This window comes from Panthera uncia, chromosome D2, assembly GCF_023721935.1.
Source record: "Panthera uncia isolate 11264 chromosome D2, Puncia_PCG_1.0, whole genome shotgun sequence".
Lineage (NCBI taxonomy): Eukaryota > Metazoa > Chordata > Mammalia > Carnivora > Felidae > Panthera > Panthera uncia.
This window is the reverse complement of record NC_064818.1, coordinates 51847602-51871633: the sequence shown is the minus strand read 5'-3', so window position 1 is coordinate 51871633 and position 24032 is coordinate 51847602. Positions and strand designations below refer to the sequence as shown.

General features: G+C 43.4%; 1 protein-coding gene across 7 annotated transcripts in view; it reads right to left on the bottom strand.

Moving 5' to 3' along the window:
* PDE6C (phosphodiesterase 6C) overlaps positions 1–24032 on the bottom strand; it is a 44878-nt gene that overhangs the window by 10448 nt on the left and 10398 nt on the right. For 6 of the 7 annotated variants that reach the window (XM_049646412.1, XM_049646411.1, XM_049646416.1 and 3 more), the window contains 10 exons: positions 23757–23821; positions 23586–23652; positions 20815–20862; positions 18083–18232; positions 17357–17500; positions 15990–16058; positions 10893–11039; positions 10546–10653; positions 10042–10151; positions 4519–4606 (listed from right to left, as the gene is read on the bottom strand). In XM_049646412.1, the coding sequence (XP_049502369.1) occupies positions 4519–4606; positions 10042–10151; positions 10546–10653; positions 10893–11039; positions 15990–16058; positions 17357–17500; positions 18083–18232; positions 20815–20862; positions 23586–23652; positions 23757–23821 (996 nt within the window). The remainder of the gene's footprint in view (positions 1–4518; positions 4607–10041; positions 10152–10545; positions 10654–10892; positions 11040–15989; positions 16059–17356; positions 17501–18082; positions 18233–20814; positions 20863–23585; positions 23653–23756; positions 23822–24032) is intronic. The other variant, XM_049646417.1, reaches the window with a different exon arrangement.

Below are 24032 nucleotides of genomic sequence, written 5' to 3'. Positions count from 1 at the left end.
ATAGTCTAAAAATATCAAACATCTAAATGCTGAGCTATGGTTTTTCACAATTTCTCATAGTCCTCTGTTCATTTTAGAGGGTTCGTTAAGAACTAATATCTCGTGGGGCACCTGGGTGGCTCAGTCAGTTGAGCATCTGACTTTGGCTCAGGTCATGATCTCATGGTTCGTGAGTTTGACCCCTGCGTTGGGCTCTGTGCTGACAGCTCAGATCCTGGAGCCTGCTTCAGATTCTGTGGTCTCCTCTCTTTCCTCCCCTCCCCAACTCAGGCTCTGTCTCTCTCTCTCTCAAAAATGAATAAACATTTTTTAAAAATCTTTAAAAAAACCCCACTATTTCTTTTGATAAAGACACAGTATCTAAAGTTCTGCAATTACATTTCTAAAATATTTCTTCCATTAAATTTAAATAGAATTACACAAAAATAAATGGAAAACTACTCAACAATGAAAAGGATTCAATCGCTGGTATATACAATACTAATCTCAGAATTATTACTTTGCATGAAAGAAGACAGCACAAAAGAGTACTTGTATAATTGCGTCTATATAAAATCTACAAAATCTAAACTATAGTGACTAAAAGCATTTCAGTGGTTGCCTAGGGCTGGGAGCAGAGAGAGGCCTGCACTGCAAATAGGCATGAGGAGTGGTTTGGGGTCATAGGAATATTTTATGTCTTGATTGTGGTAGTGGTGTCCTAGGTATATAAAATTGTATAAACTCATATAATTGTACACACTGAAAGGATGCAGTTTATTGTACATATATTATACTTCAATAAAGCTGATTTTAAAAACATAACTCTGGGGGTGCCTGCGTGGCTCAGTCAGTTGAGTGCCTGACTTCGGTTCAGGTCATGATCTCACCATTGGACCCCCAAGTCGGGCTCTGTGCTGATAGCTCAGAGCCTAGAGCTGCTTCAGATTCTGTGTCTCCCTCTTTCTCTGCCCCTCCCCTGCTCTCTCTCTCTCTCTCTCTAAAATAAAGAAACATTTAAAAAAATAACTCTCTGGGGCACCTGGGTGGCTCAGTCAGTTAAGCGTCCAACTTTGGCTTGGGTCATGATCTCACAGTTTGTGAGTTCAAGTCCTGCATCAGGCTCTGTGCTGACAGCCAGAGGCTGGAGCCTGCTTTGAGTTCTGTTTCTCTCTCTCTCTCTGTCCCTCCCTTGCTCATTCTCTGTCTCCCTGTCTCTCTCTCAAATATAAACATTAAAAAATTAAAAAAAATAAAAACCATAACTCTAACTTTAAAAAAAAGCTTGAATACTATGATCCCATCTTTCTAAAATTGTTTCTCTCCATCCTGCCTGCATACTTTCACAGGGTGGCTGATTACAGTTCATTAGGTGTGAATGAAATAGCTATTTTTGAGTCATAGAATTTGAAATGAATTTTTTATATTTATTTTTAAATTTTTCCCTGTCATTGAGTTTTCATAGTGAGCAAGTGTAATTTTTACAACCAGTATTAAGTTATTAATTTTGAAAACATAGAAACGTATAACATTCTATTTGTTTTCCTGAGGATTGTGCTGAAAACCTGAGGTAGGGACAGGTGCACCACCACAAGAGAGGGGACCATGTCCCAGCTCATTCTGGCGGGGCCCCCACTTGCTCAGCTGGTTTCACTAGCTCACAGAGAGTCTATGTTCTCTCCTACTATTACAACAGCAGTAAACATATAAATTCCCAGTAGTGCATCCAAATAGGTAGGAATGACTCCAATTCATCCTGATTAGAGCTTCCTGGTGAGGTGAGGCAGGAGAACATATAGGCTATTCTAGTCTTCGGTGTGGTACCTGTGACACCCGTGGAGGAGACTGCTAACGTGTTCATGACTCACTGTGACCATACATTGGATATTTCATTGCTTCTTCACTCCTTTTATAAGATGGGGTTGGTATGGAAAAGCATAAAGAGGATTATCACAAACTCTGTCAAGAAGTGTTTGGAATAATAACAGGGGTCTGTTATTTATGCTGAGCCATTTGTGTTGTCATTTCTACAATACATTGTAGCATTAAGATGTATGCTCTTTCTAATCTGACTAGCGAGCTTTCCATCTATTCCCTCAGGTGAAAGGGTTGACTGCTGTCTGCTTTGGAATGCAGGTGGTTCTTAACCCTCAGAACAGTGAATCCCAATCTACTGGGATATAATGACATTTTAAGGCAAAGCTTCATAATATACAAAACAAAATACCAAAATTGTTATCTAAATCATGAGGATTTCCCTTTTTTAAATGCTTTTAATGCAAATATTTTCTTTATACAAAAAAAGTAAATAAAAGAGCAACATTGTTTCCCAAAGTGTAAAAAGAACATTTGATGGCTAAAAAATTTGTGTTTTTTTTTTTTGTTTTTTTTTTTAGCGTTCCATTTGCCTGCTCATAAAAATCTCTGTGATTGCATTGCCTGGCGACTCTATTTACAGGCCTTATAAGTCTGCAATTAGCAGGTTGGATAGCATTGTAGACAAGTCCTTGCCAAGGTGGTATGGATTACCGAGATGCAGTATGCCTTTTGAGAAAGAATAATAAGCCTTTATACAGCCATCAAAACCAGTTCAGACTCCAGAGTAAATAACATTTAAAAAATTAGGATGGAAAGCCACAAGTCCATTATAAACCCTTAAATCCCAGAAAGGAAAAACATGAGTACGAGTACCACCCAAACATTTGTTTGAACTCATGACACTGAGGTCAAGACCTGAGCTGAGATCAAGAGTCAGACACTTAACAGACTGAGCCCCCCAGGCGCTCCTTGGCTGAAGTTTTTAAATATATTTTGCTTTAGTAGGTAAATGTAAAATTAAATAATAAATTATATTTGACAGTACCTGTTTACGATGTCACATAATCAGTGACACCACTGATTATGGAAAGTGGAGAAAATTCTTACTCAAAAATGTAAGGTTGTTCCAACCAGTAAGAAAAAGACTCATAAAAAATTAAATAATAGCAATTTACTCTTATCTTCCCAAACTACTTTCAATTCCACTCCTTTTAATTTTCATAGAACAGATATTACCATCATTTTTATGTTATAAACCCTACTGCAGGGAGAGGCTCTGGCTATCCACCAGAATTATTAGCAGTCTTATTAAAATGCAGATTCCCAGGCCAGAATCCCTGAGAACCCCATCAGTAAGTGTGAAATGAAGCCCAGGGTCTGTTTTTAACAGCCTGAGTACACTTGCCTGGTGAATTCTGATGCACTTGTCCGGGTCCCTCTCTCTGGGCGTGGCATCAATCACAGGTGATAACAACACTCAAGTATTGGGGCGCCTGGGTGGTGCAGTCGGTTAAGTGTCCAACTCTAGATTTCAGCTCAAGTCATGATCTCACAGTTTGTGAGATCCAGCCCCATGTCGGGCTCTGCCCTGTCAGCTCAGAGCCTGCTTGGGATTCTCTCTCTCTCTCTCTCTCTCTCTCTCTGCCCCTCCCTCGCTCTCGCGCGCGCTCTCTCTCTCTCTCAAAAATAAATAAATAAACTTTAAAAACAAACAAAACACAGTCAAATACGTTTTTTTCTTTTTCCAACTTTTGGCCTGATCTCTCTGCCGTACAAGTTTCCCCACTTGGCTTCTCATTACTTGGGAAAATGTAGTGTTATCTCTAAATTTGGACATATTTCTGTATGTTCCTTCCCTGAGACTTTAATAAAATATTATCACAGAAACAGAAAAGCTCCACTCCCAGAGGGCTTATTTCTCCTGAGCATGTGTGATTCTAAACAAGGTCTCTGCTATGACAAAATTGTTCCCCTCCATCTAATAAAGACTCATTTAATTAGTTTTGGTTTGGAACTTTCTCAAGAGATTTTTTTTTTTTTTAAGTCTAACTAGATTATATCCACAACTTTTCCACAAGCCTATATACCCCTTAAGTAAAAGTGTTAAAAGGAAGAATGATTGCTGCCCATGGAATGTTCGTAGTACCTGACGTGTGCAAATCCAAGTGAATTCAAGACCACGCCCAAGCCACTTCCAGCCCAAAGCTGTCGGTGACCCCGCCCCTCTGCTCTCCTATGCCACGCCCACTCCTGAATGTGGCCTCTCCCTGTCTCTCTGATGCCAGCTGTCTGTCCCTGTCTTGTATCCTGATTTCATGCTTGCCTCCACTACCAAAGCTTGCCTTCCTCAAAGATATGGACAATTCCTCACAGTGCGTGCCCCATGAATAAGAAAATCACTGGCTACCTAGCCTCGTTTCCCCTTTCCATGGATATACACGTTAGGGTGCACAGAGCCCTCTCACGTCCACCGTAAGCTTTTGCTTCTCTCTCCACAGACCCGCTGAGATTTTGCGACTTTCTATGCCTCTTTTCTATCTCAGCTCCTTCTAACTTGGTTGCTCAAAAACTGTTGCAAAATAGCTATTTCTAGCAATTGACCTCAAAGACAGTATAGACTGCCAACTGCCACAACTCAAGGCCATCCTCTTTCTAAGCATTTTCCGTGGGTTGGTGCTTTGATCCAGAGCTTCTGGCTGCCCCTGGGAAAGCCTCACGTACCTCATCCTGCAGTAGAGTCTTACTGTACTCCAGGTGGTGCCTCTCCAGAATGGAAGATCCATGAAGCTTTGCTAATGGAGATGTGGATCTAGGAGGAAGAGGATATACCATAATTTTAAAGACTACACATATGCCCATAGAGAATAGAGTCTTTACTCTCTGAGGATGTTTTCCATTTCTCCTTTCTCCCTGTCCTCTAATGGCTGTGAAATGGTCGAAAGTAACATATTGGAATAGATTTTTTAGGCTTAGAACATGAGAATACACTCTTAAAAAATTCTTTAAAAAACCTAATTTGTTGAATGCATAAAATGACTGAATTATTTAAATTAGGAAGTTTGGTTCATCCACTGCATCTTTCAGTTTAAAATCTTTAGGTTCCCTGGAGCTTATGGTAGTGGCCTATGACTTCCAGAACATGTAACAAGTCTGTTGAAGCCCCATCGACAATTTGCATGGAAAATGTTTATTAAGAATTTCCAGGAACCAAAATAAAAATGATTGTAAAGCAATCATTTCTTTCCTCCTCAAAGACAGGGACACAGAGTTTAAGTTAAAGTTCCCATTTGTTTTTTATTTTGTTTTGTTTTTGAGACAGAGAGAAAGAGGGAGAGCTGAGGAGGGGCCGAGAGAGGGGGACAGAGGATCCCAAGCTGGCTCCTCACAGACTGCAGTGGGTCCAATGCAGGGCTCGAACTCACAAACCATGAGATCGTGACCCCAGCCAAAGTCTGATGCTCAACTGACTGAGCCACCCAAGTGCCCCTTGAAGTTCCCACTTGTTAATGATTAGGTCACAGCTTTATATAAGTGGGGACCTTAGTCTTTGGTGCCTTGTCTTTCTTCAAGTCTTCCTGTTTAAGGAATGGGAAGCATCTGAAGATAAAAAGGTAGAAAGAGGAAGTGATGGAGAGAGGCTAAGGTCAAAGGCCTACACAGATAATGTGAAGACTTTGCTATAGAAATACAGAGCGAATAAATAATTTGAAGGGAGGAAGAAATCAGAAATACGGGTGGGAGCCTTAGTAGAGAAGTTTCATCTTATTTCAGCAAGAACAGAACTTTAGGGAGTAGAGGAGACAGTAACAGGTCACGAACAAGTCTGGTAAACCAAATGCTCCAGTTAGGGAACAATCAGACTATGCCTGAGCAATATTATAATTGATCATAATTTTAGCACATATTTACATACATACTCTGTGTCAGCACTGGAGATTAAAAAAAAAAAAATCAAAGCTTGATTCCAGTCAGAAAAGAGTAGTATCTTTAATTCCTTTAGTTTTAAAAATATCAGTCAAAAAAGGTTTCTGGGAGTTAGAGATACACCCAGTCTCAAAATAACACCTCACAGATTACTTAATACAAAGGAGAAAATGTACCTTTACATAAAGAGATCTCCTGGATATCACCCATAAATAATTTAACTAAACCTCATAAATAATGGGACAAATTGCTCTCATGGGCCTCCTGAAGAGCTGAGAAGGGCACAACATCATCAATGTAGAGTTCCTGCCAAAAATGTTTACTCTGGGCGTAAACTGAGCCTGGGTGGCTCAGTTGGTTAAGTGTGTGACACTCGATTTTGGCTCAGGTCATGATCTCGCGGTCCGTGAGTTCGAGCCCCACGTCGGGCTCTGTGCTGACAGCTTGGAGTCTGGAGCCTGCTTTGGATTCTGTCTCCCTATCTCTCTGCGCCTCCCCTGTTCACGCTCTGTCTCTCCCTCTCTCTCAAAAATAAATAAACATTTAAAAATTTTTTAAAAATAAAGCAAATTTCAGAGAAGTTATTAAAAGTTTCAATGGGATATTGAGGGGAAAAAATGTTTAAATCACACCATCCGTCAATAATTCTCTGTATTTTGGATGTCTGCAACAGTAAGCTTCAAGTATGGAAAATAGCCAGTGTAGACTGTGATACTATCCAGGCACTCAGGGAGAAAATAACCAAAGGAGAGAAACTCAAGCAATAGAGATTATGGTATGGCTTGACTATTGAACCTATCAGTTTCCCTGGAACATTCCCCCAGAATGATTTTTGAAAATTAGAACTCCAGCAAGGGGCAGTGTTGGTAAAGAAGCACTAAGGGGTTCTTTTACGGTAGACTAGTAACATCCCAATTTCCTGAAGAAATTTGAGGATTGTAGTACGGGGGAACACCACTGTCAGTATCCCCTGGAGAATTCTGAGGTAGCGGAGGAGACGATTAAAGACTGGATCCAAGTAAATTTTACCCTAAAATGTAAGAAGTAGAAAATGGCACAATCTGTAGATGACAGAACAGGAAGATTGACCTTTATCTCTGAAACAGTTTAAACTGTTTTGGAGTTTGTGAACGCTTACAGAATAATCACAAGGAGATTCCAGAGAAGGTTTACAAGGAGAATATGATGCCAAGTTGATGTTATGGCACCTTCTGTGACAGGGCTGGTGGGAGCGGAAGGCCAGGACCTCATGTGTCTGGATTTCAGCCAGGTAATTGACAGGACGCCTCAAGATATCTTCAGTACAAGCCAGAACAGCAGAGCTCAATGAGTGTACTTAATTGGCTGTCTTCAACCCTGGGGGTACGTTTCCAGCCCTGGGCCCCGAAACAAGACCCTTGCTCTTGTCCTGATGCATAACTTTATCAGAGACTTGAATGAATATTGATGGAAATCATGAGTAACTTTCCAATGACAGAAAACTGGAAAAAAACAGATAATCCACTGGCTGACAGAGCGTGACAAATGAAGACTTCAAATAAGAGTGGAATAAAGAATCAAATTAAGAAGATGAAATTTAATGAAGATTAACTATAAACCACTTCAGGTCCTATCTGGATTACTGTGTTAAATTCCAAGACCCGCATTTAAAGAATGACATAAAAACACCAGACAGGATTCACAGAAGAATAACAAATAAAATTACATGTGTGGAAACTGTTATATACGAAATGATTTAAGTAACCTGCTGTGTTCAACCAGGAAAGGCTGGGGGAAGTGATAATTCTCCTTAATATGAAGGAATGGCCTGTGGTTGAGAAATTACATATATTCTAGCAGCTCCAGAGACCTGAACCAGGACAAACAGATGTTCTCGGGAGACCGATTTCAGTTCAGTATCATGAAAAAGGTCCAACCGTTAGAATCATCTACAAATAGAACTGTCTGCCCCGTGGGCCATTATGGAAAAAAAAATCATATGTGGACTCAAGGAAATGGGGAAGGAGGCAGTAGAGAGGAGAGGTCTGCGTTGAATGGGGGATGAGATAAATTCTAAAATTCTTTGTATTTTTGTCCCAATAACATCCTGTATTTCTTCAGGAACAGGATGGGGGAGAGTAAAAAGGCAGAAAGACAAGAGGGGTGAGAAACTAAACAAGGAAAGGGGGCAAAATGAAGAAAGAAATCAGTAAGCTTAGAAATGAGGGAAGCAGAAAACAAACTGGCTAGCAAAGTGAAGTGAACACAGGAGCACAAGAGAACTGGAGGGAATAATAGAAATGTGAAAATGGCCAGGTTTTTAGGGCATTGTCAGAGGGTAGGCTAGGGCTGGGGGATAAGGATGGAAACCAGAACCAAGAGGGCCAGACATGTTGGAGACAAGAAATCAGACCAAGGGCACGAGGAAGTGGACTCCAGCCGGGAAGTGGAGTCATGTCTGTCCCTGCTGCTTCAAGTCACCCTAGGCAGTGACCTGATTTGTAGTCATCAATGTGAGAATAATAATACTGTTTCATTCAACCTTGTAGTGAACTGCTTTTGCCAATGTAATGTCTCCATGTCTTTGTGGGCTCCTGAGCGATTCCTGCAGAACAATAAGGATGTGAAGAGACTCATCGAGCGTCACTACTGAAGGACAGTGAGCAGAAAGACCGTGATCTTTGATCACAACGGTGCAGTGGAGCTACCAGAACCAGGAGCACATCTGTGCTCAGGTGCCTGCGGTGGGGAAACCCGTGCACGGGTCCCAGGCCTTCGGCGGCCACATATTCCTGCTGTCCGGTCTACGGAGAGAAATGCTGGAAGAAGTTCAACATGCCTCCCCCCCTCCCCCAGCTGACAGCCAGGGGGACCCGCACAGACTGAATGCTGGACCAGAGCAGAGACCTCAAATGTGGCTGCATCCTTCCTGCAAACTGGAGGCCAGACACCACATCCAATGTGGCTGCTTCCTTTCACGTAAGGCAAATTGGACTTCACCTTTTGGAGCTTGTTTCTTCATCAGTAAAAGGTGGAGTGCAGCAAAGATTAAATGAGACGATGAGTGTCAAGTTCTTAGCCTGGGTCAGCTCACGATAGGAGCTATAAATGTGAGCTCCTTTGGAGCTGAATTGGCTAATGCACCAGTGATCCGAGGAGAGGAAGGGGACCCGGTGACTGTCAGGAGACTTGTGTGCGAGGTGCGGAATAGCCAACGTGGGCCCGAGTCTCTCGGGAGGAAGACATCCCTTGCCCGAAACCAGAGTGCCATTCCTCTTTTCAAGGCAAAGCCCCATAGGTGAGAAGTCACTGCTCACGATGTGCTTTTCACTCAGTGAACACATTTTTCTTAAGCACCTACTATGTAGTTTCGTCCACATGTAATTTCATTTGATTCCCACAAGTCTTTGCGGGTAGATATTGTGCCCATTCTACCGCTAAGAAATTGAGTCTCAAATAGACGAAGGGATGTGCCCCAAGCTGCCTCAACCAGGAAGTGGTTGGACCCCACAAGCCCAGACTCCAAAGCTTGTTGTCTCTAGAATACCTAGTGCCTCCGGTAGCTAGTGTGTCAGAGGTGAGGATACAGTATCTAAGGCACACAGGGCATCCTCAAAGCCATTATCAAGGAGCAAGGCTGGCCATGGGCATTGCTGATGAATTTTGAAGGGTGTCAGTGACATAATAATAATACTTACTACTCATTTACTGCCAAGAGGCTACCATGATATTCATTTGTTCATTTCATCTTTACAACGACCTTACCTATTAGGTACCATTATTATAACTCTTATTTTCCAGGCGAGGAAGTCGAGGCTTACAAAGTTTAAATGACTTGTGAACCCAAATCTGTCTGAGCTGAGAACCTGCACCCTTACTGTTTGCACGTTGTCAGGGCAGGAGAATAAGGTGCAGACCAGCTGAAGGAGAGCTGGGGAGCAGCAGAGGAGCCAGGGGAAGGGAGGGGAGTGAGCCCAGGAAGAAACGCCCCCTGGCTTAAGCTGGGGGCTACACAGGTGTATACCAGTGTAAGCCCAAGGCCTGTGCACTTTCATATATGAATCTGATACTCTGGCTAATCAAGTTGAAGAAAGGAGGAGTGAAGGCATTTACAGGTAGGGCAGGGCACGCCTGGAAGTGGAAACCCAAGGGCAAGGGGGCTGCAGGGCTGCAAGCTTCCGGGGAGAAAGCAGACATTATCATGAGGCTGAAGCTCAGAAGGAACAGAACATGGCCCTGAGAGTCCTAAATGTGATGAAGAGTTGCTGACAGGGCCAAGGGACAGAGACAAGTTCTCTTCTCCCCCGAGGTGCCTTCAAACATCATCAGTATATCACTTACTTCATCTGATACAAATTATTGGTGCCTCTGTGGTCAATGTCATGGCAGAAAGCAGCAGCGAGCATGGCAAAGGCTTCAAGATCCGTATAGTATTTCTTTAGTCTCCCTGTCTAAAAGAATATATGTATATACATTTACTTAGATAAATACACCTCCGAACAAGTGAAGACTGCCTGCAAAGGAGAAGACGGCCTGCCATGTTTTTAGACCAAGTTGGCTTAATTTCTTGCATATTACAGCTCCTTCTGGGCAATTACAAAACCCAGCAGGTAACCGAATTTTCCTTTAAAGAGGTAAGTATGTGAATGTCAAGGTGATAATCCAGCCCCATGCCCAGGGATACCCATTTTCCCTGGCATCATCCACAGGGAAGTTTGGGATTTACAGGATCGTGTCCACGAATTCCAAAATTACTGACCTAAAATGGTGGACCGTATCCATTTCTCATCATGCCTAAGAGGGAAATATGTGGGTTGACAATTATTTACAGCTCTCTGCACCTACCATCAGCAAGGTAAACATGGTCTGCCCCACGTTGAACCCGTGCCTCCAGTTGTGGTAAGTGATGGACCGGTACCCTTTTCTCACGGTGTACATCCACCTGGTAAGAACCTGTCACCCAAAGAAGACAACACCGTTCAGACTTTGGAATAGAATTCTAAAGGTTACAAGGTCTGTGACAATCTTATCTAAAAAGATAGGTTGGTCTTGTTGACAGGGTTTAAGCTGATATATTTACAAAGTTAATAATAATTGAAAATCCTAACTGAAGTTAATCTTTTGAACCACGGGACACATTAGCGAGTACAGCAACAGAATCACACAGTATTTTAAATTAAATGCGATCTGACCTCTACGGGTACTTTGAATTTCTCCACCACGTTTATTTCAAAGAAGAGTCGCAGCCCACACCTAATCAATTCGTGCTCTGTGATGGGGAAGTCACTGAAGCGGAATTCGTACAGGTCCACCGTCTGTGGGTCTGGCAAGTCCTCTTTCTGTTGGGACAAGGACAGATGGTTTCAGGTTACATGCATCTTCTTTCCCTTTGGTCTCACACATTCAGCCCTGGGCGTAAAACAAAATTACCACGAAAGGATACCGCATGCAACCCCACTGAGCCTCAGTGGGACCGGCTCTGGGGGATGCGGTTTACGTGTGTTATTATCCTCACAACAAACCTGCACAATTATCCCCATTTCCAGATGGTGACACTGAGACTCAGCTATATTAAGAAACTTTCTGAGTGCTGGAATTCAATTCCAAATCCATCTCCAATGGCTGTTTTCTTTCTTTGCTGCTAAATGAAATGTTTAGTTGCAGCAGCCTTACCTGTTTTCAGTACTCGACTTTATTTTCCTATTCAAGAAATGTTTAGTAAATAGTATGTGATCATTTAATTCATTTCTATTGTATTCTTTTTTTTTTTTAGTTTTTATTTTACATATATTTATTTTTGAGAGACAGAGTGTGAGCAGGGGAGGGGCAGAGAGAGAGGGAGACACAGAATCAGAAGCAGGCTCCAGACTTCTAGCTGTCAGCACAGAGCCCGATGCGGGGCTTGAACCCACGAACCGTGAGATCGTGACCTGAGCCGAAGTCAGACGCTTAACCGACTGAGCCACTCAGGCACCCCTTTTTCTATCGTACTCTTTATATGCTCAGTAGACTGTGGGCGCCACAGTGTGGGAGCACGCGTGTCTTATTTGCTGCGGTAGCCCAGAGTTGGCAGGGCCTGTCCCAGACAGGTGCTTGGGACATGTCTGTGGACTGAATGAACAAATGCTCTGCGGTGCATTGGTACACCTGCAGACACCTCACTTACCCCCACACCTTGTTAGGATTTAGGACTGTAGATAGGTTAGAGAGTGAACTCAGCACATGAGTATTGACATGGCTGAGGAAACAAAATTATGGATCTTGCCCTTAAAGAACGCGGTCTATTGAAATGGTTACACAGTATAGATCATTGAAAGGTGAGAGCTTAGAATACTCACAGAGCATAACATCCAGGGCCCAGGGCTGGGGGAGAAATTGAAGGCAGGTTGGAAGTGGGATTGAAGAAGGAGAGATTCAGGAAGGATGTGAGTTCAGCTGATTTGTTGGAAGGCAGGGAGGAGGAAATCCCAGGGGAGGAGTGAAAGCGCCAGGAGGGAGAAGTTAGCAAGAGCTATGTGGGTCCACGTACAGGAGCAATTCAGTGCATTGGGTATTTACTGAGCCCGTGCTGAGTCCTGTGCACTGTGCTAAGGCCATGTCCCTCAGCAAGTTTAAGGTCTCCCAGGGGATAGTTCACGCTCTACTTTATACAGACTTCATTACCAAATGGTATATGGTTGTTTTAAGTAAAATTATGGGTTTTAATCCCCTAACCCCTGAGTCGGAGTTGACTTCTCACACCCTTGTCCTTCTCTCTGTTCCCCAGGTCTCCCAGTGACCTCCTCTGATCCCTTCTCATCAGTCTACTCTTGGACTGGTCACTTTAGGCAGAGATTTTTTTTTTCTTTTTCCCTGAAAAGCAATGGTTTGGAGCCAGGAGACTAGGTTCAGTTCTGGGTTCAGATTAGCTACATCTCCCAGACTGAACTAGCCTGTGAAATGGGAACAATAACAGTAACATTGTTGTCTTCATTGTCTAGCAATGGCAATTTCATCTGCAAGTGCCACACAGAATTAACGGGGATTCAATTCACAAAACTTTTCTCTATTTCTCACAGGACCCTCCTATGTCCTTGGCTACTCCTTCTTGTCATTTTCTTTCTCTCTCCAAACCTTCCCGGCTTCCTTGCCCATGTGAGTTCTTCTGTTTCTTTCATTCATTTATTGTTTATTCATTCAACAAACACTTATTGGTTCCTATGTGTGTTGTAGGCATTATGGATGAATAAAGTAGACATTATCACTGCTCCTGAAACATGCATTCTCACGGAGAGGCAGACAATAAGCACATCTTTTAAAAATGAGAGTAAGAGAAGGTTCATCAGCTGGGGTGGGGAAAACTCCATGCCACACAGACTCCCCACTAGAGGCTGTCTCAGTCCTACAATTTGCAGAGTGAAGATAAAATGTGAAAGTGCTTTTTAATGCTTTCAGGCTCAGTCACACTAAAGTGTAAATGTGCATTTTAGCAGGAAACGAAGGAAGAAGTTCGCAGAAGAATGACTCCCAGATCCCATTTGCAGTAACAGGCAATCCAATAAGATAGCAGGTTAGTACAAAGATGATAGGTTTTGAAGAACAGCCATTTAAAACTCTGTGGCACAGAGGGTTTGTAAGAACAAAGGCTTTTGTTAGTCTGCTAAGTGGGAATTCTGGGCACCCCAAGGCCAGTTTTCACCTCTCTGAGGAATCACACAGTTAAGCTGCTACCCCAACTCGGCCATGAAATGGCTCTGATGGCCACCTGTGTCAAGGCTGGTTTGCTCCGTCTGTTCCCAGAAGGGTCCCCCTGGGCCCCTGAGCGGGCCACTTCACGGGGTACCAGGCGGTCATGCTGCCCTGCCTTCCCGCTGGGCCTCAGGGCTCCTGCCCTGTGCTCCCTGGGGCTCTGCTACACCAGCTGGCCTGGGGTTCTCTAAGACAATGTGCTCGCTTGTGTCTCCAGGCCCCATTCTGTACCGTCTTGCTTCCCCTTCTCACCTCCAGCCATCCCCAAAACCCTTATCTGCAACTCCTGCTTTCCCATTAAGCCTCATTGCCACGGCTATTGTCTCATATTCACCACCGTCTGTGAGTAGAATCAGGCCCTTGGCCTCCCCGGGGCCGTTGGTGTCCACAGTCTATGAACTCGTCCATCTGGGGCAGTGTCACTGTTTGCATTTTATCTCCCCAGTAAATGGGGCTTCTTGAACCAGATAAGACCAGACCACACTACCTTTTGTCCTCAGGATGCAGCGCAGCTCCTTGAATTATAGTACCTCTCGATAACTACTGCATGAATGAGAAAAAACTGAATTAAGGATGAGTGACGAAGGTACTTCTTTGGGAAATCCTCTCCAGATCTACGGTGTGGCGATCACGAGCTGCAGGGCCTCCTGATTTCTCTTGGAAAGGAGGGAAGGTAGGGGGATTTCTTTCCTCATCAGCGCACCCCTACCTCAGTCCTCCTCATAAAACAAAACTGCAGTTGGCATCCTGACACTGTAGAAATTCTCTAGTTCTCCACCTAAAGGACGAAGGCCCTTACATTGAAGAAGCAACAAAATGGGCAAAGAACCAGTAGCTTTACAAGGAAATAGACTGTTTTGAATGTAAAATCTGCTCCAGGCTTCTCCCAAATCATTACTGCATAAAACTGAGGAACTCAAAACACAATCAAATATTGCCGAGTTCTCCAAAAGTCATGCGTCTCCCCTTGCCATGATTGCATCTTCACTGCAAACATTCTTGCTGTGTAACTAACTAATCAGCTATAAGGTAATTTTTGCCATAAAAATAAAATCACACAAAAAAATGAGAGGGACATTCATTAAAAAGGATGTAACATAAAACATGTAACATAATGTAACATCTTTATGTAACATAAAAAAATGAATAACACAATAAAAGAGACCTTACTGTAAAATTTTTTTAAAAATGTGAATATATTTAGAATGTATAGCGTAGATTCATGGCAGTACTGTGCCAATAACTGATTTCATTCTGTGGATTGAACCTCAGCGCTTGTCTTCAAAGTCTTTCATTTAGAGTATTACACTCTTTTTTTTTTTTTTTTTTTTTTTTTGCTTGTTGATTTGTCTCCTCCTTTGGCATCACACTTTCTTTCTTTCACTAAAATTTCTTCCTTTGTTAAGAGAGGCATCAGTTTCCAAATACTAGGAGGCATATTTGCAACAGAGCTCTGTATTGTGCTGTGAAAGCGTTCTACACCGTTGTTTGTTCCTGCCAGATTGTCCCGCGTCTGCTGATAGACATTCCTAAGTTCTATGGGGAATGTGGAGGAAATGCTAAGGTTGTAATGCGTTTGTAACTGAGCTTTGGCCATTATGACTGGCATGTTACCATTGTCCAGTACAGCCTGGTGCGCAGTCTGGCTTCACATTCTACTCCACACTTCCAGTGAGGTTTATCACCGTATTTTCTATCAAGTCTGTATACGGAGTTGTCATCACCCCTACTTTAAGACCACCCCGTGTACTTGTCACAGCATAGACCACTATGAGGGCTAGCTGAGGTCCATACAGACCATTATGAGGGCTAGCTAAGGTTTATATAGACAATTGTGAGGGTTAGCTGAGGTTTACATAATATAAAGACGAGAGTTTTACTGATAACTAGCTTCAGTAGATTAACTCTGCTGAAGGCAGTCAATTCCTCAATGAAGAAAGGAAACCAAACTGTCAAAAGAGTTTTCTCTTTTACAAAAAAACTGCCTTACAGATCACTTAGTTATGTGGCAAAAATATTTGCCACGAAATGGTTGTGGCAAAGATGTCTACAGCAAAGAAGTTTCAGGCAAAACTACCTAGAACCAAATGTAGGATTAATAACAGGAAGAGAAGTTATTTCAACCATTTCAACTGGTGGCAACAAGAGGAAAGAACCACATTCCTCCAAGTTCCAGAAAACAGAAGCGAGTGCTGGCAGAGGACAATTGTGCCTTGAAGGGTCTTTGTTCTACTGTAATTCTGTCATGTCTTCCGGGGTGACCACAGTGTCATCCAAAACTATCAAAATCAACGAGGCCATGACATGCCTAGAATCTGTGCCTGCGTTCCTTTATGCAGAAGCCTAGTTTTTGATTCTCTGTTATCTTTATGGATTGGACTGTAGGGGGCACAAGGAGGAAAAAAATGCAGAGAACTAAAAGGTCACTCTTTATAAGAAATCTCTTTTCTTTTTAGCCTTTAAAGGTGACAGAGAAGAGGGAACTCTTACATGAGAAATGAGAACATGTATCCTAATATATTTTATTTAAGCGGCGTTAAGGATAGAAGTAAAACACTTACCAAAATTGTGACAAGTTGTTTTTCTTCACAGTCTTCAATTACATCTATATTTAACTTCTCTTTAATTTTCTAAAATGTAAAAGCAATTGAAGTGTGAAATTCCCATAAAGTAAATTTCTATCTGACTCCTCTACTCTTAAAATCAGTTTAAATGTATTTAAAATATGCTGTAATGAGTTCTTTGCAAAGATGTATTCTAGATACAAAAAAGACCTATAGCATTGATTATGAAGAATTTTCTCCAAAAAAAATAATGTAATGATTTTTTTTTATTTCCTGAAAATGTAACAGTGGCTGTCAGAGAGAGAGAAGGGGAGACAGAGAGAGAGAGAGAGAGAGAGAGAGAGAGAGAGAGAGAGGGAAATGTGGGTTATTTATATGTAGGCAAGAAAGAGAAAAATGAGTGGCTTATATTTGTTTTTCTATTAGTTTATGGAAATTTCTCTTCATCCTCCTCAGGTTTTCTCATTTTTAATATCTCAAACTGTCAAATAAAATTTCTCTTAATCCCCAAGCAACTCAGCAAAACCAAGACCAGAAAAAACAAAACCCACCCCAAGAAAACTACACCTACACACACACTCTGAAAACCAGGGAAATAAAAGGAATAGAGATAGGGGATGTGTGGTATTTTCCCTTCATTTGGTGGTGATTAGAACACTGTTAATAAATATCTATCTACTTGCTTCCCCATCGTCCATGATATTGGTCTTGGCCACATTTGGCCAATGAGAATTTTAGTGAATGTGCCATGAGGGAAGACTTGAAATGAGCTTGCACAGTTTGGCTTGCTCTCTTGCACCTTTGACCTCACCATAAGAAGGGCATTTATCAAGTGGCTTCTGGGCAAGAAGGATGAGGTATGCATAGAACAAACCAAACTCATAGCTTAGAGCCAAGCCCAACCAGAAATCAGTTGAAGACTAGTCAACCCACCAATGCATGAGTGAAAAAATAGATGTTTAATGTTGTATACCACTGAGATGTTATGGTTGTTATACATGGCAATGTATATGGCAATAACTGACTGATACACTTCCCTTCCTGGAAATATTTTTTCCTTGCTAACGTACTTGAATCTAGATGTCACTCCTCCAGCTCCTACAGACCCGGGAGTTGAGTTGTTGTTGTTGTTTAAGCAAAGTGCTATTCCAACCAAGCAGCCAAGAAGTCCAATAAGGCTCTGTGTCCACTGGGCCACCCAGGTCCGCAGCCCCCACCCCACCCCCCACCAATCTCCTTGTCTCCTCCTCCTTAGCCTAGGACTAAACCTATTCTCATCTGTCAGACCTCTAAGTAATTAGGCGAATTCCAGGAGCTGTGCTTAGATGCCACCTAATGTCCACAGGACTGAATTCCCCACTTACCAGAATAGACTTGACTTCATCAGGAGTAGCTTTGGTCTGGCTCATGAGCATTTCCTGAGCTATATCCTTTCTGTTTTCTAGCTTATTCATTTTATCATAGGTGTCAGTATTTAAAAGAGACCATCCAAGAAATTGTGTGAGAGTCTGAAATGGATAAAATGTGATTCAATTCTCTAAAACTGAAAAACTGATTTGGAGGCAACCATCTACATTCTTTCCTCTCAATCAATCTCCCTTCTACCATCAACAATTCAGCTTCGTATTTCAATCTAAGAACAAAAACGTACCAATAATCAGCCCCAGACAATGAAATTGGCTAATCCCTTGCTTTTCAAAGTGCACCAGGCACCATGAATGTTTTATGAGAGCAAAAGAATTACAATATCCAGTAGAATAAAGCACAGCCTGAAACTCAGAGGATTGAGGGTGACAGCAAGAAACATAAGGAATAGAAGGGGTGGGGAAAGGAGATAGAAAATTTCTGTCCAGTTGCCTAATATTGTAAAGAATTTTGATTAAGCCAAAGTACAATCTTTGGAAGAAAATGTTGCAGTTTACAGAAGCCAGGAAACAGAAATGACACAATAACCACATATTGACCGCAAACATATGTCACTCATGCCTTAATGGCCCTTCAAAAATACCACTCCAGAATAACAAATAATTGCACCACCTCTATTGTTTCATGAATTTCATTTGTCTCCATTAGTTTATGATTGCACTTACCTCAGTAATGTGTTCATCATATTCATCAAAAGGTTTTCCATCTTTCCTGTTGTAAAATGTAGCTACTCCCACAATATCTTCTTTCTTGTTGACAATAGGCAGGGATAAGACATTTTTAATGACCCAGCCAGTTTCATCTACAGGTCCTTTCTACAAACAGGAAGGACATTTAGATTATTTTCTTAACTTTTAATTTTGAAATACCTATAGATTCACAGGATGTTGCAAAAGAAATGTATAGGGAAGCCGTAGGTACCCTTCACCCAGTTTCCCCAGAGGTAACAGCTTGTGTAACTGTAGTGCACCATCAAATCCAGGAAATAGATACTGATACAATCCATGGATCTCAGTCAGATTTCACTAGGTTTATGTGTACTTATTGTGTGTGTGTGCATGCGTGTGTGCATTTCTATGCAAGCTCATCACATGTGTACATTCGTGCTCCTACCACTAGGATCAAGATAGAGGACTAATGGAGCATCACAGGCTTCCCTGAACTACTACCCTGTCGTAGCTACCTTCCCCCAACTCTGGTTATCTTTAAGGAAGAATAATCTAATCTCTATGTGAGCTGCACAATTCCTACACTGGGTCAGAAATTAGCTGGGACTATAGAGCCATAAAAGTGTTCTAGGCCATTTGATGCAGTGTACTGGAACCAAGTGTCTACACTGTAACAACCCTAACGGCTTCTCTTTTGCCCACCGCTATAAGGATCGGAAGCCTCAGTGTTCCCCATTCACTTTTTCTGTCCCCCAACACCTGCTTAACTAATTCCTTATATTAAATTCTCTCTGTTGAAATACCTAGTGTGGTTTCTGTGTTCCTGACGGATCCATCAAAACCGTCTTTTGTGTTCCCCTGTGATGTGCCAGGACCTGGGCTAGTTGCTGGGGCTACTAACCACAGGCCCTAATCTCAGGTTGATAACATTCTAGTGGGGGGATACAGACACAGAAGTTTAGGAGCATTTCTCAAAGTGTGGCGTGAGGTCAATGTGCAAGACCTTTTTTCTTTTTTTTCAAGCTTGTGTCATAATTTGAGGATGTGCATCTTAAATAAGCTCCCCGGGTAGCTCTGATGTCCTCTGACACCTGTGATCCAGGGTGCGGCACCTGCACAGTATGAGCAAGGTAGCCAAGCACTCAACACACTACCCTATTCCGTCTTCTGCTTCCTTCAGCACAGTGAGCCGTCCCCAGAGGCCCAGGCTGGCCTGCCTCTCCTGTGAAGCCTTCTCTCACCTTTTCCACCCATATGGAACTTTTCTTTTTCAGAATTCTAACAGCACTTTTAGCCTGGAGCACACAAGGTAGCAGTTTAGATGATTTCCAAATGCTTCGGAGTTGTTGATTTTTGTCTGTGAGGCTATTTCCTAATCCTGCGGAAGAGCATTTCCTACACTGTTGGCTTCCATGTAAGTGAGGGGCCGGTGCTGGGCATATGACCGGTGCTCAATAAACAACTGCTTATTAGTTGGCGAGCTTGTCTTTATACTTGGAATGAAAAGCAGAGAAACCAAGCCTCAACTTATTGTGTCCTGACATTCAAAGCTTTGGGGAAAAAAATGAGTGGTTCTCAAAATCTTTATCCTCAGAGCCATGAGTGGCTGCCCCCAAATATCAGAGCAGAGTCCGGGCTCTCCTGGGCCAGCTCCCCTCCCTCCCTGTTCCGACAAGGACTGCTTAGGGTCAGACACTTTAGAAAGTACTTGCCCCCTTGCTCCTTCCTGTGTACTCTTCCCCGGCACCCGACTGCCATAAATGTAGGGGTCAGGGCCAGCACAGCATGGTCACAGTGAGGCTTTGGCTGCAAGGAGGGAGGAACAGGAGCAAACGCGCCATATGGTGTTTGTGTGTTTTCCACATCAGTGAGCAGAGGGACGAACAAGGAGATCCGAGGGAAACCTTCCAGGAAACAAAGCAGGCGCCCGTAGGTTTCCCCAGGCCCGGCTTGCGTCTGCTGCTGCTCCCACACCCCTCTCACCCGAGGAGGCAGCCTGTCCAGCAGGTATAGCTGGGGCTCTGTGTGTGTGTCTGTGTGACAGACAGGAAGACACTGGTGGCTCTCTATTCCTGACCGGAACTAGGGCTCTAAGTGGATGTTTGTGAAAATAGGGACACAGAACACGGACCAGAAGGCAGAAAGGGAGGGGCCGCAGAGATAGATGCGACTTTCTCCCCAGCAGTCACGTGGGGAGGGGGTGGCAGAGGGGACAGGTAGGGAGGGGGATCCCAGGATGCTGCAGGAGGAAAGATAAAACCAAGAGTCTGACAGCAGGAGAGGCCCCCGAGGACCCGATAAATAGTTTTTCTTTTCTAATAAGCTGCAGGGAAGGGCCTGGGAAAACCAACAAAGGGCTGAATCCAGGTGGTAGACCTTGTGCAGCGGATCACTCCTGCGAAGAACACTTAGTGAGCACCTATGATGTGCCAGGCGCTGTTTGAAGCACTGAGTGACCAGGAGTGGGAGGGCATGGAGAAGGGGCAGGGTCCCCCCGCTTCCCTGCCCAGTGCTGGGGTGATAAACACCCTGTCTCCTCTCATCCCCTCCACCTCCCACCTCTTCTCCCTTCCCTGAAGAATCTGCTACTTGGCTGGTGACCCTGGTCCCTCCAGGGTGAATGGGACGTAAGCCTTGTGCGTGCCTCCTGGCCACCTGAGCACAAGGCAGACCCTGAGGATGGGGGAGGGGGCAGCAGTGATAGGAGGCCTGGCGGAGGGCAGAGTTACCTGAAAGGTGAAGTACTCATCTGCGGGGGCGTTCAGCATGTTACATATCTGTAAAGCAAGAGGACATGAAAGTCTTAAAACATCGTGCGGAGGGGGGACCACCGACCCACAGAGCAGTGTAAGAAAGGATGCATTTGAGGCGAGGGTTTCTTCTGTGGCTCTCCATGGTTTGCAGGCAAATTATTCACACTGAGCCACGGCTGGGCCAAATTTGCTAACAACACATTGAGGTTCTCTTCTGCTAATTAAGTCATTGTGTGACATTTAGCACAATCTCTGCTTCTGCCTACTCTTCCCAGCCTCTAAGGATTCTTCTTCCAAATTCAAAACTTTTAGCTGTTCAGACCAAGGAGTGGAGGAAGCTGAGGAGAAGGTCATTCTGCTGGGGCAGGGATGACAGAGATTCTGGGAAGGTTCTATTTCCTTCCTTCCTCCCTCCTTCCCTCCCTCTCTCCCTCCCTGGCCCAAGGTCAAGGATTTGCCAAGGGATTTGCCCAGGGCAGGACCGAGTCAAGGCACCCAGGGCTCTTGAGTCATAGAGTGCACCACGATGATATTACAGCAGCCCCCACCCCGCCCCGCCCAGGAATGCATTGTTCTGGCTGGGTCTGCTGAAATGTTTGAAATCATCCTCTAGGCTAGTGGTTCCCAGCCAGGGTGGTGTAGAGCATCTGATGGGTAGAGGGCAGCGATGCTGCCGAACATCGTACAGTGCACGGGATAGTTCCCCACAAGGAATTGTCTGGCCCCAAATGTCAATAACGTCAAGTTGGAGAAAATCCCGTGCTAGACACAAAAGATGTTTTCAGTAAGTCCTGCCTCTTGTAAGTGCATATGATAGGGTGATACCTTTGGGAGTGAAAGGGAGGACTATTGATAACTCAAGCACAACAGGTGTGCGTGGAAGCTGGCCCAGGCAAACTGGATGTATGTTCACCCTAATCATAATTAGAGTCCCAGGAAATGGCTCAAGCTCAATTCTCTGGAAATCACTTTGGGAATGCCAATTTGCCTAATGAGCAATTTTGTGAGAAATACCTTAAACTAGATTTACAACAGTTTGCCGCCAGTCTTGGGCTCTCAGAGAGCAGGGATGGGGCCCAGGGAAGGAGCTCCGATGTGGAAGGCAGCAGTGAAGCATGTGCAGTGGGTCTGTGATAGAACCAAAACCTGGCGGAAAATCCTCCCCTGCTTTGGGAATCAATCCCCTGGCACGTTGGTAATATGGCAAGTTGATGACTTGGCAAATTAACCATTCAATGAACTGGCTTTTGACACAATCGTTTTCTCCAAACTGATTTTTGGGGAAACCCTGTTTCCCTAGAAAACTGCCTAGGTGGCCTGCAAGGAAACAAAGGATGGGGGTCAATGGTCGAGCAATCTGGTTATGTACAGACGCTGAAAAGTTGTGGTATCTGTGGACTCAGGAATGAATTGGAATGTTTTCGTCATTACTACTAAGTCAGGAGTAACATTTAAAAAACACTCCAATTATTTTGGAGTGATTTTGAAAACATGATATTTGTTAGTGTAAAGTGCTGTTTATTCCTAAAAGAAATAAAATTGTTTTTTCTCTTCATTTTCTTTTCTTCCCCTTTGGCATGTCTCTACCTAGAAAAAGGGATCGTGTCACCTGTTTGAGGCCACCTGGTCCTGTACCCAGTGACCCCAGGGTTTAGGCCTCCTGGAAACCCCAAAGCAAAGCACCCTGACATAAGAACATCCTGCAGTCACATCTGGAATTTTCCTTACTCTGCTACTGTTCCAAACCCAGCAACTTTCACACTAAGCAGAGGCAAATTTGGGACAGTGAAAGAAAACAGGAGCTAACCTAGGTTTTATTTCTCCTTCCCTCTGACCCTCGAGTGACTCTATTAGTCACTATAATTCACATGCCCATTTCCTAAATAATGAAGATGAATGAACACTGCTCAAAACACAAGGACAACGCTAAAGCGAAATCAAATATGCAAATATGCAAATAAGTGCTATAAATACATTACAGAAACTTGGATTCATAACGGGGAAGATAGGAAAATGCCAACACTAAGAAATGTTGGAAGCATTGAACTCTCGCAGGGAGGAATCTTGGTGCCAAAAGACGACACAGATGGTGGAGAAGCCCAACAAGGGATAGAAATCAGCCATGAGAAGGAAGGAAAGCATGGCTGAGGCAGAGTGGGAAAAATATGGTGACTCTGGTCCTCTGGCCTGGAGACCTGTGGGGCCTACCAGACACCTCTTGCTTGTTGTCTGCCTATATCTTGACCTCTCTTAGCCAGACCTGGCCTGCTATCTGTCCATCCCATCCCACCCCACGAGATAGACCGGGGCAAAGATCTTCACTTACTTTATCAACCCACTACATTTTGCATTGCAATCAGTGGCAAAGTTCCCCATTTATTCATTTTTCCCTCTTGTCAGTAATTTCCCATGCTTCAAAAGTCTTGACCAAGGTAACTGTACTTGAGATCAAATTAAACCTAACATGAATCATGGTCACAGACTTCTAAAGGATGTCTGAAATTTGCATGGCTAACAGAATAAGAAGTTGGGGGAATGGATGAATCTTTCTCACAACGACTAAATATTTTTGTGTAATCTGGAAGTCTCCAGTCAACCTACTTTCAACTGCCAAGATGCCTCTCCCCCATGTCCTGTGTGAGCATCTCACATGTGTGTGCATTTTACTTTCACAACTGCTCCCACCCCTTAGTTGATAAGGGCTTCATCCAATATTATTCAAGGTTTAAATGTGTTCAATAACTTACAAATCCATTTTCAGCAACATAGGTCGGCAACCCACTAACGAGAGTCCAGTGGTCTGCAGGAGGTGTCCTTGAGGAAGATTAGAAGAAAGAAAATCATTGTCATACAGAGAAGAAATGCACTGTGCGCAAAAACAAAATGGCAACTTCCTGGCTGCTGAGGACAGTACTCACGGGATCACTTTGATCTCTTCTTTTCCATGTAAAATGTAATCGATGATTTTATAAAAGATGACTTCCTAAGAGGAAAGAGATTATGAGAGCGATCTCATTTCCCAAAGAAAACACTTCTTATAGGCGAGCTTATACTTTAAAACTCATTTAAATGGTACCTTACATTCTAACCACATTGCTCTGCATAACTACCACCAAATTACTCATGTCCTGATTACAAGCTTGCAACACAACTAGAAAATACTATTGGCTATTTATCTACATGAACAAGCCTGT